The sequence below is a fragment of the Pelodiscus sinensis genome, chromosome 9 (genome assembly GCF_052426305.1).
Source record: "Pelodiscus sinensis isolate ZL-2025 chromosome 9, ASM5242630v1, whole genome shotgun sequence".
Lineage (NCBI taxonomy): Eukaryota > Metazoa > Chordata > Testudines > Trionychidae > Pelodiscus > Pelodiscus sinensis.
In genome coordinates this window covers 32929818-32941262 of record NC_143060.1, presented here as the reverse complement: position 1 = coordinate 32941262, position 11445 = coordinate 32929818, and the positions used below count along the sequence as shown (strand labels likewise).

Genomic DNA, 11445 nt, shown 5'->3' with positions numbered 1-11445 from the left:
CTCCCACTTGAGCACGGCGGAGCAAGCTGCACAGGGCCAGAGCCGGTGTATAGGCAAAAAGTGAAACCGCTCCGTTTTTGTGACGGTCACAGTTTCTGTCAAACAAACATGACATTCGGTATAACTGCTCAGGAATTGCTACCTTTGCTGGCTGGTTGCAAATTCAGAGGAACTGTGTTTTTTGGTATAAAAATCTCTCAATTTGCTACCTTGCTAACGGACTCAGGGGATGCTGGTGTTTTGCCTTGGGCGGGAGCCTTTTGCTCCTGGTCCATGGGTCACAAATTCAGAGGAACTGGTCCGTGGGTCACAAATTCAGAGGAACTGTGTTTTTTGGTAGAAAAATCTCTCAATTTGCTACCTCCTTGCTAACGGACTCAGGGGATGCTGGTGTTTTGCCTTGGGCGGGAGCCTTTTGCTCCTGGTCCATGGGTCACAAATTCAGAGGAACTGGTCCGTGGGTCACAAATTCAGAGGAACTGTGTTTTTTGGTAGAAAAATCTCTCAATTTGCTACCTCCTGTCTAACGGACTCAGGGGATGCTGGTGATTTGCCTTGGGCTCCTGGTCCATGGGTCACAAATTCAGAGGAACTGTGTTTTTTGGTAGAAAAATCTCTCAATTTGCTACCTCCTTGCTAACGGACTCAGGGGATGCTGGTGTTTTGCCTTGGGCGGGAGCCTTTTGCTCCTGGTCCATGGGTCACAAATTCAGAGGAACTGGTCCGTGGGTCACAAATTCAGAGGAACTGTGTTTTTTGGTAGAAAAATCTCTCAATTTGCTACCTCCTGTCTAACGGACTCAGGGGATGCTGGTGATTTGCCTTGGGCTCCTGGTCCATGGGTCACAAATTCAGAGGAACTGTGTTTTTTGGTAGAAAAATCTCTCAATTTGCTACCTCCTTGCTAACGGACTCAGGGGATGCTGGTGTTTTGCCTTGGGCGGGAGCCTTTTGCTCCTGGTCCATGGGTCACAAATTCAGAGGAACTGGTCCGTGGGTCACAAATTCAGAGGAACTGTGTTTTTTGGTAGAAAAATCTCTCAATTTGCTACCTCCTGTCTAACGGACTCAGGGGATGCTGGTGATTTGCCTTGGGCTCCTGGTCCATGGGTCACAAATTCAGAGGAACTGTGTTTTTTGGTAGAAAAATCTCTCAATTTGCTACCTCCTTGCTAACGGACTCAGGGGATGCTGGTGTTTTGCCTTGGGCGGGAGCCTTTTGCTCCTGGTCCATGGGTCACAAATTCAGAGGAACTGGTCCGTGGGTCACAAATTCAGAGGAACTGTGTTTTTTGGTAGAAAAATCTCTCAATTTGCTACCTCCTTGCTAACGGACTCAGGGGATGCTGTTGTTTTGCCTTGGGCAGGAGCCTTTTGCTCCTGGTCCATGGGTCACAAATTCAGAGGAACTGGTCCGTGGGTCACAAATTCAGAGGAACTGTGTTTTTTGGTAGAAAAATCTCTCAATTTGCTACCTCCTTGCTAACGGACTCAGGGGATGCTTCCGTATTTCGTGTTAGTTTGCATTATACATACACAAAATCGCAAATTCTGATTAATATAATTCATACATTAAAAATTTAATATTTCATAGTATCCTACAATATTTACATATTTTCTCATGTTTATTAAGTAAAAATGCACTATGAACATTTTTGGCAGTTGTACTCTGTCTTCTCATCATGTAGCATTTCTGCATTGATTCCTTCTGTAATGCATGGAATATGTGCCCACCTCTTGCAGGAATCACACTGGAGCTTTGGTAAGTGACAGACAAGAAAAATAACTCACACAACTTATAATGTAACACATACTTTCTACGCAATCATGGCATTCCTTCCTCATGTAATCTTTTTCTAAGATGTTGCTATCAGTGCTGTTAGCTAACAATTTTTTATGAGTCACATTATGGTTTCCACATTTTAATCATTGATATGTCGGGAAATCTTTGACTCCTTATAAAATATATTCCCCGCCCCAATTCAGCCCACTATGAAATCATACGCCGTGACTACAAAACTCAGAACTCCCTCCCATCCAACCACCTCTGGTCTGCTTCCCGTCTGTCCAGTGTTACCTCCAAACCTTGTTCAACCATCCTGCTCTCTGTCCTCTGAGCCGCAGGACTGGCAGCAGTGCTTCACGGCTGTAACAAGCCATTACGCTGTGCAATGCAGTCCCTACGCCTAGAACGCTTTTGGCAAGGTGAGCAGATGAGGCAGGGGAGGGTGTTCAGAGTTCCAGGCTATTACATGGCCATCATCTCTAGGTCAAGGCAGAATGTTTACGCATTCCATATGTGTCCTATGCACCGCAGTTTGTTCACCTCTGTACTACGACTATGATGGAAACGTGTAGTGTTCTCGGGTTTGTATCAAATTAGATAATATTAAAAAGATTATGGCATGTGATATATACACATCCGTATTAACTTACCATAGTGCATTCCTCACTTTTCTTTTCACAGTTTATCCTATTGCAATAAATGCAGAATTCTTCTATGCTTTCTGCAAAATAAATACATAGCAATTACATGCAAAACATATAATGAACAGCACTCTACATGCTACTACAGCATTATTGGTTACTGTTTTAATCTTAAAGAAGTCATGTGTTTTTATTTACTTAAATTTGTTTTTTATATTCTGTTTATAAACTGTGATTACACTAGATCTGGATAAAAAGTAAACCGGCTTAGGTCTTACACTTTTATAACAATAGTAACAATTTGTAAAATATAAGGTGTTTGGTATTTACTGATATTATTGTTGCATGGTCAGCATTACATACCCAAACCTGTGCTCTCAATAACTTTAGGGGTATTAGGTTGACTGTGTTTTACACCACCTATTTAAACACTTCCTATTGCCTTGTCATGTGCTTAATGAGTCCATTGAGCATGTGATTAAATAATTACCTGACTCCTTCATTAGAAGAATTGCTATGTCTCTTCTATACTCATTATTTGCCTCCTCTGATATGTCCACCAAACTGATGTTTTTAAGCTTCAAATACGTTTCTGCAAACTAACAAGACTTCTGTTTAGAAAACATGTCATAAGTAACATCGATTAGAGTATGCTGTGACGGCAACAGCAATTATGAAGTCCCAGAGCACAGCCCACACACTTTGGCAAGGATGCCTTTGCAGTTCAACCATTACTCTTGTTCATTTACTACCACCTCTGCTAATTACACAAAAATAGGAAACAATACAGACAATGTTTTGTTACTAACCTTTATGATGAGTGGTCCGCAGTTGTGCCCATCAATTTGTCTCTTATGATTTATAATTTTACTCTTCCATTTTGATAATGATATTCTATCTTCTACTTTGATGAAGTTTCTGAAATATTATTTGAAGCAATTATGTCACTCCTTATAACATATATTGTATCTTCAGTATTTTTCTTTTATTTTATGTACATTGAGTAAATTCTTTTTAAGCTATCTCTATTTAATGATATATATGACGTATTTCGCATTTTCTACAAACATACTTCCATACACATACATACTCACTTTTGATATCAGATATCTATGTCACTACTACAGAATGTATCCCATGCTTTGCTGTGCCCCATATGGATAACACCTACTGATCTATGCATCATTCAAATGCCTCTTGTAAAAATGATATGAATTATTACTCTAGATTCAAATAACATAAGTTCACTGCTATGACATGAGTAAGCACATTCAGTACGAGAACATGGTCTTTAAGAGATTCTTTGCTGCAAACAGGAATATCTTACTCTCACTATTGATACATAACTCTAAACTATTTAAACACCAACAGTGTGTTATCACTGTGAAAACATAAATCTTAGCATTCACCTCCAGTTTCTAAGAAATTTTCTTTCATAGCTCAGCTCTTCACCCAATGGATCGATTATTAACAGTTCTTGTGTACCCATCAGTGCTATCTGTAAGTGTAGACAACATGTACAAGTTAGGTTGATAATGTGATCATTCTTGAGGTTTATTACTGACTTACACAAAACTAAATATTCACATTTTAGCCTTTGGAATGACTAACACAAAGTCAAATATCATATTCTGAAATCAGTGCTCTCTCACTTAGTAATAAAATTTTATCACGTATGTTGACATTTTCATCCCATTTCACATTATCTTGTTTTCATTAAGAAACGGTGATCTCTGAATAGCAACACTCTCATTCCACTTTCATTTCCATAAATCAACTTACATAACAACCATAGCTGAGGACATAAGACCACTGCCACCCAGCTGTGTTATCACCTAATACCACTTTCATTCCACATACTACAGAAGTAAAGTAGAAATCAACTTACTGCCAGAACCCAGTGATTTGGTGCGTTGTAAGGAAGTAACAGTATCTCATGAAGAAGAAAACTGCTCTGTAATTACATTTTAAAAATTAGGTTCAAAATAAAAGTTGAAAGATAAGGCAACAATGACACGAGTATTATAGTGATATAAATGTAGCCGTGTTAGTCTGGTGTAGCTGAAACAAAATACAGGACTATGTATCAATTTAAAGACTAACAAGATGGTTTATTAGATGATGAGCTTTCGTGGGACAGACCCACTTCCTCAGATCAAATAGTGGAAGAAAATAGTCACTACCATATATACCAAAGGATACAATTTAAAAAAAGAACACATATAAAAAGGACAAATCACATTTAAGAAAAGAAGGGGGATGCAGGGGGATGGGGGGACGGAAGGAGAATGCTTCAAGTATTATACTATCTGAATTTAGTATCCTGATTTACATAAATTTATGCACTAGCCATCAAAATTAGCATTGACATTTAACATTTAGGTTAGTGTCATCATTACGAATGTGCTCTGTTCATGCGATGTAAGAAATATTGTAAATCTTTACCTTCGATTTCATGTCTCGTTGTCTGCCTAACAGAATCTGTGTGGCAACAACTGCAGAGAAGGCTTCTACCTGTTGACAGACAACCAAGATCTTAATGCATTATTCACTCATTTATGCATATAAAGAACCTAAGATTACTTATCAGATTATTTCTGTGATCGATAATTAGTATTACTTAGGGAACCTTAGACACCAAGTAAATGTAGTGTCTAGCTTCTCTTGAGTTTTTTCTTGACTATCCTGTTTTGAAGGGAAAACATAAAATAGTTAATGAGTGTAATATACACATCCATACAAGGGATCCGTACTGTTCTCAAAAAGTTTATATACGACATTCATGTGGAAAAAAAGGAACAGTAAAACACTTATATTGTCATACGTAATATAAGACATTATTCATTAGGGCAAAGATTATTATGTAAATAATGTACAACATGATAATTATAGACTAACAACTTTAAATATCAACAGATCATGTATTGCATGGCGTAATTTATTATCAAAATGCATTTCAGTACCTCTTATTTTGCATTTACATCATTTGAAATTTTGCAATGGCATCTGTTGATTGTTATTTCAAAACTATTGTGAAAGCCATAGTATGTCTTACATTCCCGTTGTTGTTAAGGAAGTGATACAATTCAGACAGTTATGCAGTATCACATTACGTGGCCTACCTTTCCCCCCGATTTCTCGACTAGACAGCTGAAATACGCATCAATAATCTAAAACACATGATGACAGAAAGGGAACATTGTAAATAATATCACATTACACATTTATCTTTACATACACTTCTAGTGTTACTTAAGATTACCTCATCACATATCCAGCTTCTTGGTTTCAGGCAATGAAAAGAAGAGCCATACAATTTGAATTTTCCAACTTTGGCCTCCAGTCTCTCTTTCTGTTTTCCATTCATGGCAAATTTTACTGGAAAGAAAAAAATAACCCATTCCAGGCAGTCCCCGGGTTACGTACAAGATAAGGACTGTAGGTTTGTTCTTAAGGTGAATTTGTATGTAAGTCAGAACTGGTACATATTGTAGGGGAAACTCTAGCCAAACATTTCGCCAAAGCTCAGTAATAATTTTCCCACACCTCACTTCCCTCAGGCCTTTATTCTCAAGCTGAGGTGTCTGCTGAGAAAAGTCGCTCCGCGTCTCCCTGGTCTGCTGTGGGGGGGGGAGGGGGCCTCTAGCTTCTCGTCTCCCTGGCCTGCTGTGGGGAAGCAGCTAGTGCGGGGTTGCCTCACCCTGTTTGTAAGTAGGGATCCGATTTAAGTCGGATCTATGTAACCCGGGGACTGCCTATACTTGCAGCAAATTTAAGTACCCTTTTTCTCTCATTTTAGTTTTTTATTTTTGTTTTTGTTGTGAAAGACTTTCTTTGTTTATTTTTTTAAACAAACATGATACATGCAATTGTGTTTAAAAACTGTTTTGTAAATCTGATTTAGTTGTAAAAGTACCTTTCTGAAACCATTCTTTGTCTTCCACATCCTCCATCATCATGTCACAGAAATCATATTCCTCCTGCATTTTATCATTTGCGATAAGCTCCTCGACTATCTCCTCTTCTTCTGTTGATGTCTTTATTATAAAGTTCAATGGTTGATCCTGAGAATTCTGTGATTCAGGACCATCCAATGTTTGAATTTTTTCAATGGGATTTGTGGTGCCATTGTTACCCACTGTCATTTCATTTACTATTCTTTCGTCTGTTGTAATATTGGGAGGAAATTGTAGTGGCTCTTTAAACGGTTTTAAATGTGCAATGCTGTACTTTGTCGCTAACATTTTTCCTGAAACGGTTTCTAATTTTACTGTCTTACCCTCAATACTAGTAATTTTGTATGGTCCACGATATGTCTGTTCTAGTACTCCGCCTTTTCTTGTTCTCTTCCTAGCATTCAGTAATAGCACTGAGTTACCAACATCAAATTTTATGTCACCGTATTTTGACCTGTTCCTTTTTGAATACTGTCTCTGTTGCTTTTCTTGGGCTTCTGCGATGTTCCTTAATGCCATTTCAATGTCTGCCTCATGTCGCAATGTCTTTTCTATGTCATACTTCTGGAGGAATTCTTCAGTGATTGTATTTAAATCTGGGATCTTAGAAAAAGAATAGAGAAGGAGTTATCTTTGTTCCCTGTATTAATACTGAAATAAAAATGTACTTGTAAGCTGCAGGTGATAACAGACACTTACTATGTAATTTTCTGCGACTTCTTCTTGATGTATGGGGTCTTCTGCAAACATTAGTCGAAATGGGGTAAGTTTTGTGCTTGAGTGTTGTTTTGTTCGCATTGCAAACAAAAGTGGATAAATTATTTCATCCCAATTGGTACCGTTTTCATCCACCGTCTTCTGTAATGCTCTGTAAGAAATGATCATAGAGATTTTATGTGTGTTTTTTAAAGCACACGTTTATTGTAGACTGAAACTAAGAATAACTAGCCTATTCGGACACAGCAGATTACACTTGCCATTATTGCTGTGATACTGTCACCCATTCACTTACGTTTTTATTTTTTTATTAGCATTTTCAACCAAGCCATTGGTTTGTGGATGGTACGGGCTGGAGAAGCTACGTTCTATGTTGAATTTTTTGCATAGAAACATATTAAACTGTAAAAAAAGAAAACAGATCATGAACTTACATATAGCATTGTCCTAGAGGACTGTCATTAGGGCCTATTTCCCCTAAGTGTTATGTATAATGTTTAATGTTAATATTCGTTCTTTTAATACTAGTATTGGAAACATCATAATTTTATTTATACTGTCCGATCGGAAGACAACATTGAAAAGTTTTAGACCACCTGTCTCAGTGACTAAGTTAAGATTATTAAAAAAAGTATGTAGATTGTTCTGGATCAGTGGTCGAGAACACCGTGCCTTTCTTTGGACAAAAATCGGAAGTGCCCAGAAAACAATGTTCACTGACAGGTGGAAGATTCCTATTCTCTAGGTTGAATACATTTTAAAAAAATTCTTACCTTATTACAGAATTCAGGACCACGATCCGTCAGTATGCGCTGTGGGAATCCACGCATACAGAACATGATGTACATTTTCTCAGCCACCTCAAGTGCTGACTTATTTTTAAGTGGAAACGCCACCACAAATTTTGAAACATAATCTATGACCGTCATTATATACCGGTTGCCATTCTTTGTTTCGGGTAATGGTCCCATTAAATCCATTCCCAATAATTCCCAGACACGAAGAGCCTATAAATCAGGATTAAAAATAAGAGTATGAATTCACAGTGTTGGCACTATATGGTATCAATTATAGATAAAATTTTTTTGAAATATACAGAACGTCCTGTGGTTTCAACATAACAGGAATGAGGACAGCGATTTTTAAAAGCTATTACTAAGTAAGGAATGAAATATAGCAACCATAGCTACTAGTATTACTGTGTATTGAATGGATCTCGGAATGTAGGGATTACCCAGCCTCATGCCTACCCTTCAGTATTATTTACTGACACTGGGAAACAACACACACTGTGCAATGGAGGGTTGCCTCTCCTCATCTCAAATGATGGCTAATGATGTCACTGGCACCGGAGGCTGTGATCCTTTTCTCAATGAACTTTATGGCAACATGGCTTAAATGTGGGACACAGTGAATTACTGACCTAGCTTTGTCACAATTGGTAAATACTGTGTGTGATTACAAAAAACGAACCGTTATGCTTCTCATGGTGTTATCCACATGTAATTTCTTTCCATGTTTCTGGCAAATTGGACATCGTGCAACCTAGTTTGGATTGAAGAACACGATCACATTACTTTCTCCTGAGATCATTAGTACTTCAAGGGAACAGAGTTCACCTTTCCATGGCAAATATATATTTTCTTAATTTAATAAATCATGAAATAGTATTTCAAAAGTCAATGTCTTTCTTCCTTAATTACTGTCATTTCTTTACCTACACAATCGACAATGTCTCTCGTCATCCCTGGCCAATAGTATTTTGAAGTAATTTTATTCCGAGTTTTGAATATTCCTTCATGTCCACCCATTAAACTCGCATGATAATTTTCAAAAAGTGTCCGTGCTTCTATCATGGTATGCACAACTTTAACCTTTCTTCCTTTGGCTGAATGGTACAATGTCCCATCTGTTGAATATAGAACATGGAGCACAGAGGATCAGTAAGGTGATTGCCTGCTGCAACAAACAGTGTTACATCTCTTCTAAGCATCTTCCCCTGTGTCCCATTTCCTGTTTGCTCCTTGGCATTATGCATGACACACAGCTTCTGTACTCAATGAGCAGATAGTGACTGTTGCTGTTGCTTTTCATACTAAAGGATAATATTGATAAGACATGAAGAACAGAGATGACTTCAATTTTCTAAAAATAATAATTCTAGCTACTTTATAAGGTAACTGACCATTATTTTCCTGGTATGAATAGATAGCAATCTAATTTTTAAATGAACTGTGAGTGAAGGTAATGCTGAAAAAAGGATTCCTTGCCTTCCATTGAGAATCTACTAACAAATCTTCGAAGGTTAAATCGTCCAGCCTTATTCATTCCTTCCGGATATGTGTTACTTGTTATGTATGCCACAACATTTTTTATTTTCTCCTCAAAACATTTACCTGAGAATAGTTGAAAACAGGAAATAGTTAGTGAATTGAAAATGTGAAAATCAATCCATATAACAGTCAGTGCAATTAGAAAATATGAGATTAATATTGCATACATCTATGCAAGGTCAAACAATATTAACATGGCCTGATTGTCAAGCCAGTGATAACACAGACATAAATTAAGTTAAGGACCATGCATAATTCTCAACAATTACTGTGTAATCAAAAAATGATGTAATAAATCAATGATAATATAATGTTTTTTGAGAGTGATATTACCTAGAACCTTGGTTATAGTCATTGCTTGACAAATAATAGAAAACATGACTTGACAGATAGAAAAGGGACCGTCCACCCCAAAAAGAAATGTACTTAAAGCTAATAAATTCTGAGTAATAATAAGAACAGTATTTGCAAATACATTAGGAATACAATATGCTCCCTGTTATCAATGCATGCATTATAATCTTCAACTTTCTGCACTGTTTTTCCATGTCTCCTCCCATTGCCCCAGAAGCTACCCCAAAAAAAGGGCTGCATCCTACCCCTTAAAACCCATGGCTCATAAAGCAGATGAATCAACAATAAAACAGTTTTGTTTGAATATTGGACAAGTAAACATACCTTCCATAATGATGTGTGTAGTAAAGGAAAGTTTTTGTGTGTTGAAAATATATGTTGAACAGATACTGTAGAAAAAGTATTATGGAAGTGAATAAAAAAAAATTAGTAGAACATATAAATATGAGTATGACTTGATACTCAGTACTGCATTTAAAGAATCTGTTAACTAAAATGTTAATTATAAAAAATACTATATTGTAATTAGATTATGGAGAAAATTTTATATCACTGTAATGGATGTGAGGTTCTGCACAAAATTGGTCCCTGTTACAGATATAGTACTGGGGTGAGCTTAGCAATTCTATCATTGTCCTGTTTGTAGTTACTTATGGACTCATAGGGAGCATTTTTTTCAATGTAGAAAATGCAACACCACACTGTAATTCACCACTGCAGGAACTAAGTTACTCAGGGTTGTTATATTCCAAACTTGGAAACACACACAGACACTGCAACACAGTAACACACAACAGCTCAGAGTATTGGGCACTCATCACTCTCAGTGTGACACATCATGTCTGCATGCACTCTGCATTCTGTGTGTAACATCAATAACACACGGCACTCACTAAGCTTATAGAGGTAGCTGAAGCAAAATGCAGGACAATGTAGCACTTTAAAAACTAACAAGATGGTTTCTTAGATGATGAGCTTTCGTGGGCCAGACCAAGTTCCTCAGATCAAATAGTGGAAGAAAGTAGTCACAACCATATATACCAAAGGATACAATTAAAAAAAATGAAAAAATATGAAAAGGACAAATCACATTGCAGAACATCCCACTCTCCCTACCTCTACTATCATCAATTCACAGACACTTACCTTCCCTCCTTCCCCCCCCCCTCCTAATTTTGCTAATTAGAACTAGCAAGTCCACAAAAAATAGCCCCCTGCATCACCCTCCTGTTCTGCAATGTGATTTGTCCTTTTCATATTTGTTTATTTTTTTTAATTGTATCCTTTGGTATATATGGTTGTGACTATTTGCTTCCACTATTTGATCTGAGGAACTGGGTCTGGACCACGAAAGCTCATCATCTAATAAACCATCTTGTTAGTCTTTAAAGTGCTACATTGTCCTGCATGTTGCTTCAGCTACCACAGACTAACAGGGCTACATTTCTATGCTTATAGAGGTAGTTTGAGGTGGGGGAATGAGAAAGAGAGAGAGAGAGAGAGAGAGGGAACTCACCACTCCTTGGAACTGGAGAGTGATCAGGGTTCACAGATGGTGAAGGTTTCTCTGTGTCCAGATGGTTGAAGGAAAGCACAGCATAAGCCACAAAATGTTCAGAAAAGAGATTGTGTTGCTCTCTCAATGTCGCTTGTCCAGA

General features: G+C 37.5%; 1 protein-coding gene across 1 annotated transcript; it reads right to left on the bottom strand.

Moving 5' to 3' along the window:
• Positions 1-1568: 1568 nt before the first annotated feature.
• LOC142823261 (uncharacterized) lies at positions 1569-7245 on the bottom strand. Its single transcript, XM_089780493.1, has 11 exons — positions 7083-7245; positions 6344-6986; positions 5690-5805; positions 5550-5597; positions 4873-4941; positions 4316-4381; positions 3837-3925; positions 3237-3345; positions 2918-3026; positions 2437-2507; positions 1569-1757 (listed from the first exon to the last, which is right to left on the bottom strand). The coding sequence occupies exons 1-11, from the start codon at positions 7179-7181 to the stop codon at positions 1644-1646; spliced, it is 1533 nt and encodes a 510-aa protein (XP_089636619.1). The 5' UTR covers positions 7182-7245; the 3' UTR covers positions 1569-1643.
• Positions 7246-11445: the final 4200 nt, after the last annotated feature.

Coding starts and splice junctions, on each gene's coding strand:
- LOC142823261 (XM_089780493.1), bottom strand. CDS start 7,181: ATGCGAACAAAACAACACTCAAGCACAAAACTTACCCCATTTCGACTA. Junction 6,987..7,082: donor AAGTCGCAGAAAATTACATA/GTAAGTGTCTGT, acceptor TCTTTTTCTAAG/ATCCCAGATTTAAATACAAT. Junction 4,942..5,549: donor TCGAGAAATCGGGGGGAAAG/GTAGGCCACGTA, acceptor GTCTGTCAACAG/GTAGAAGCCTTCTCTGCAGT.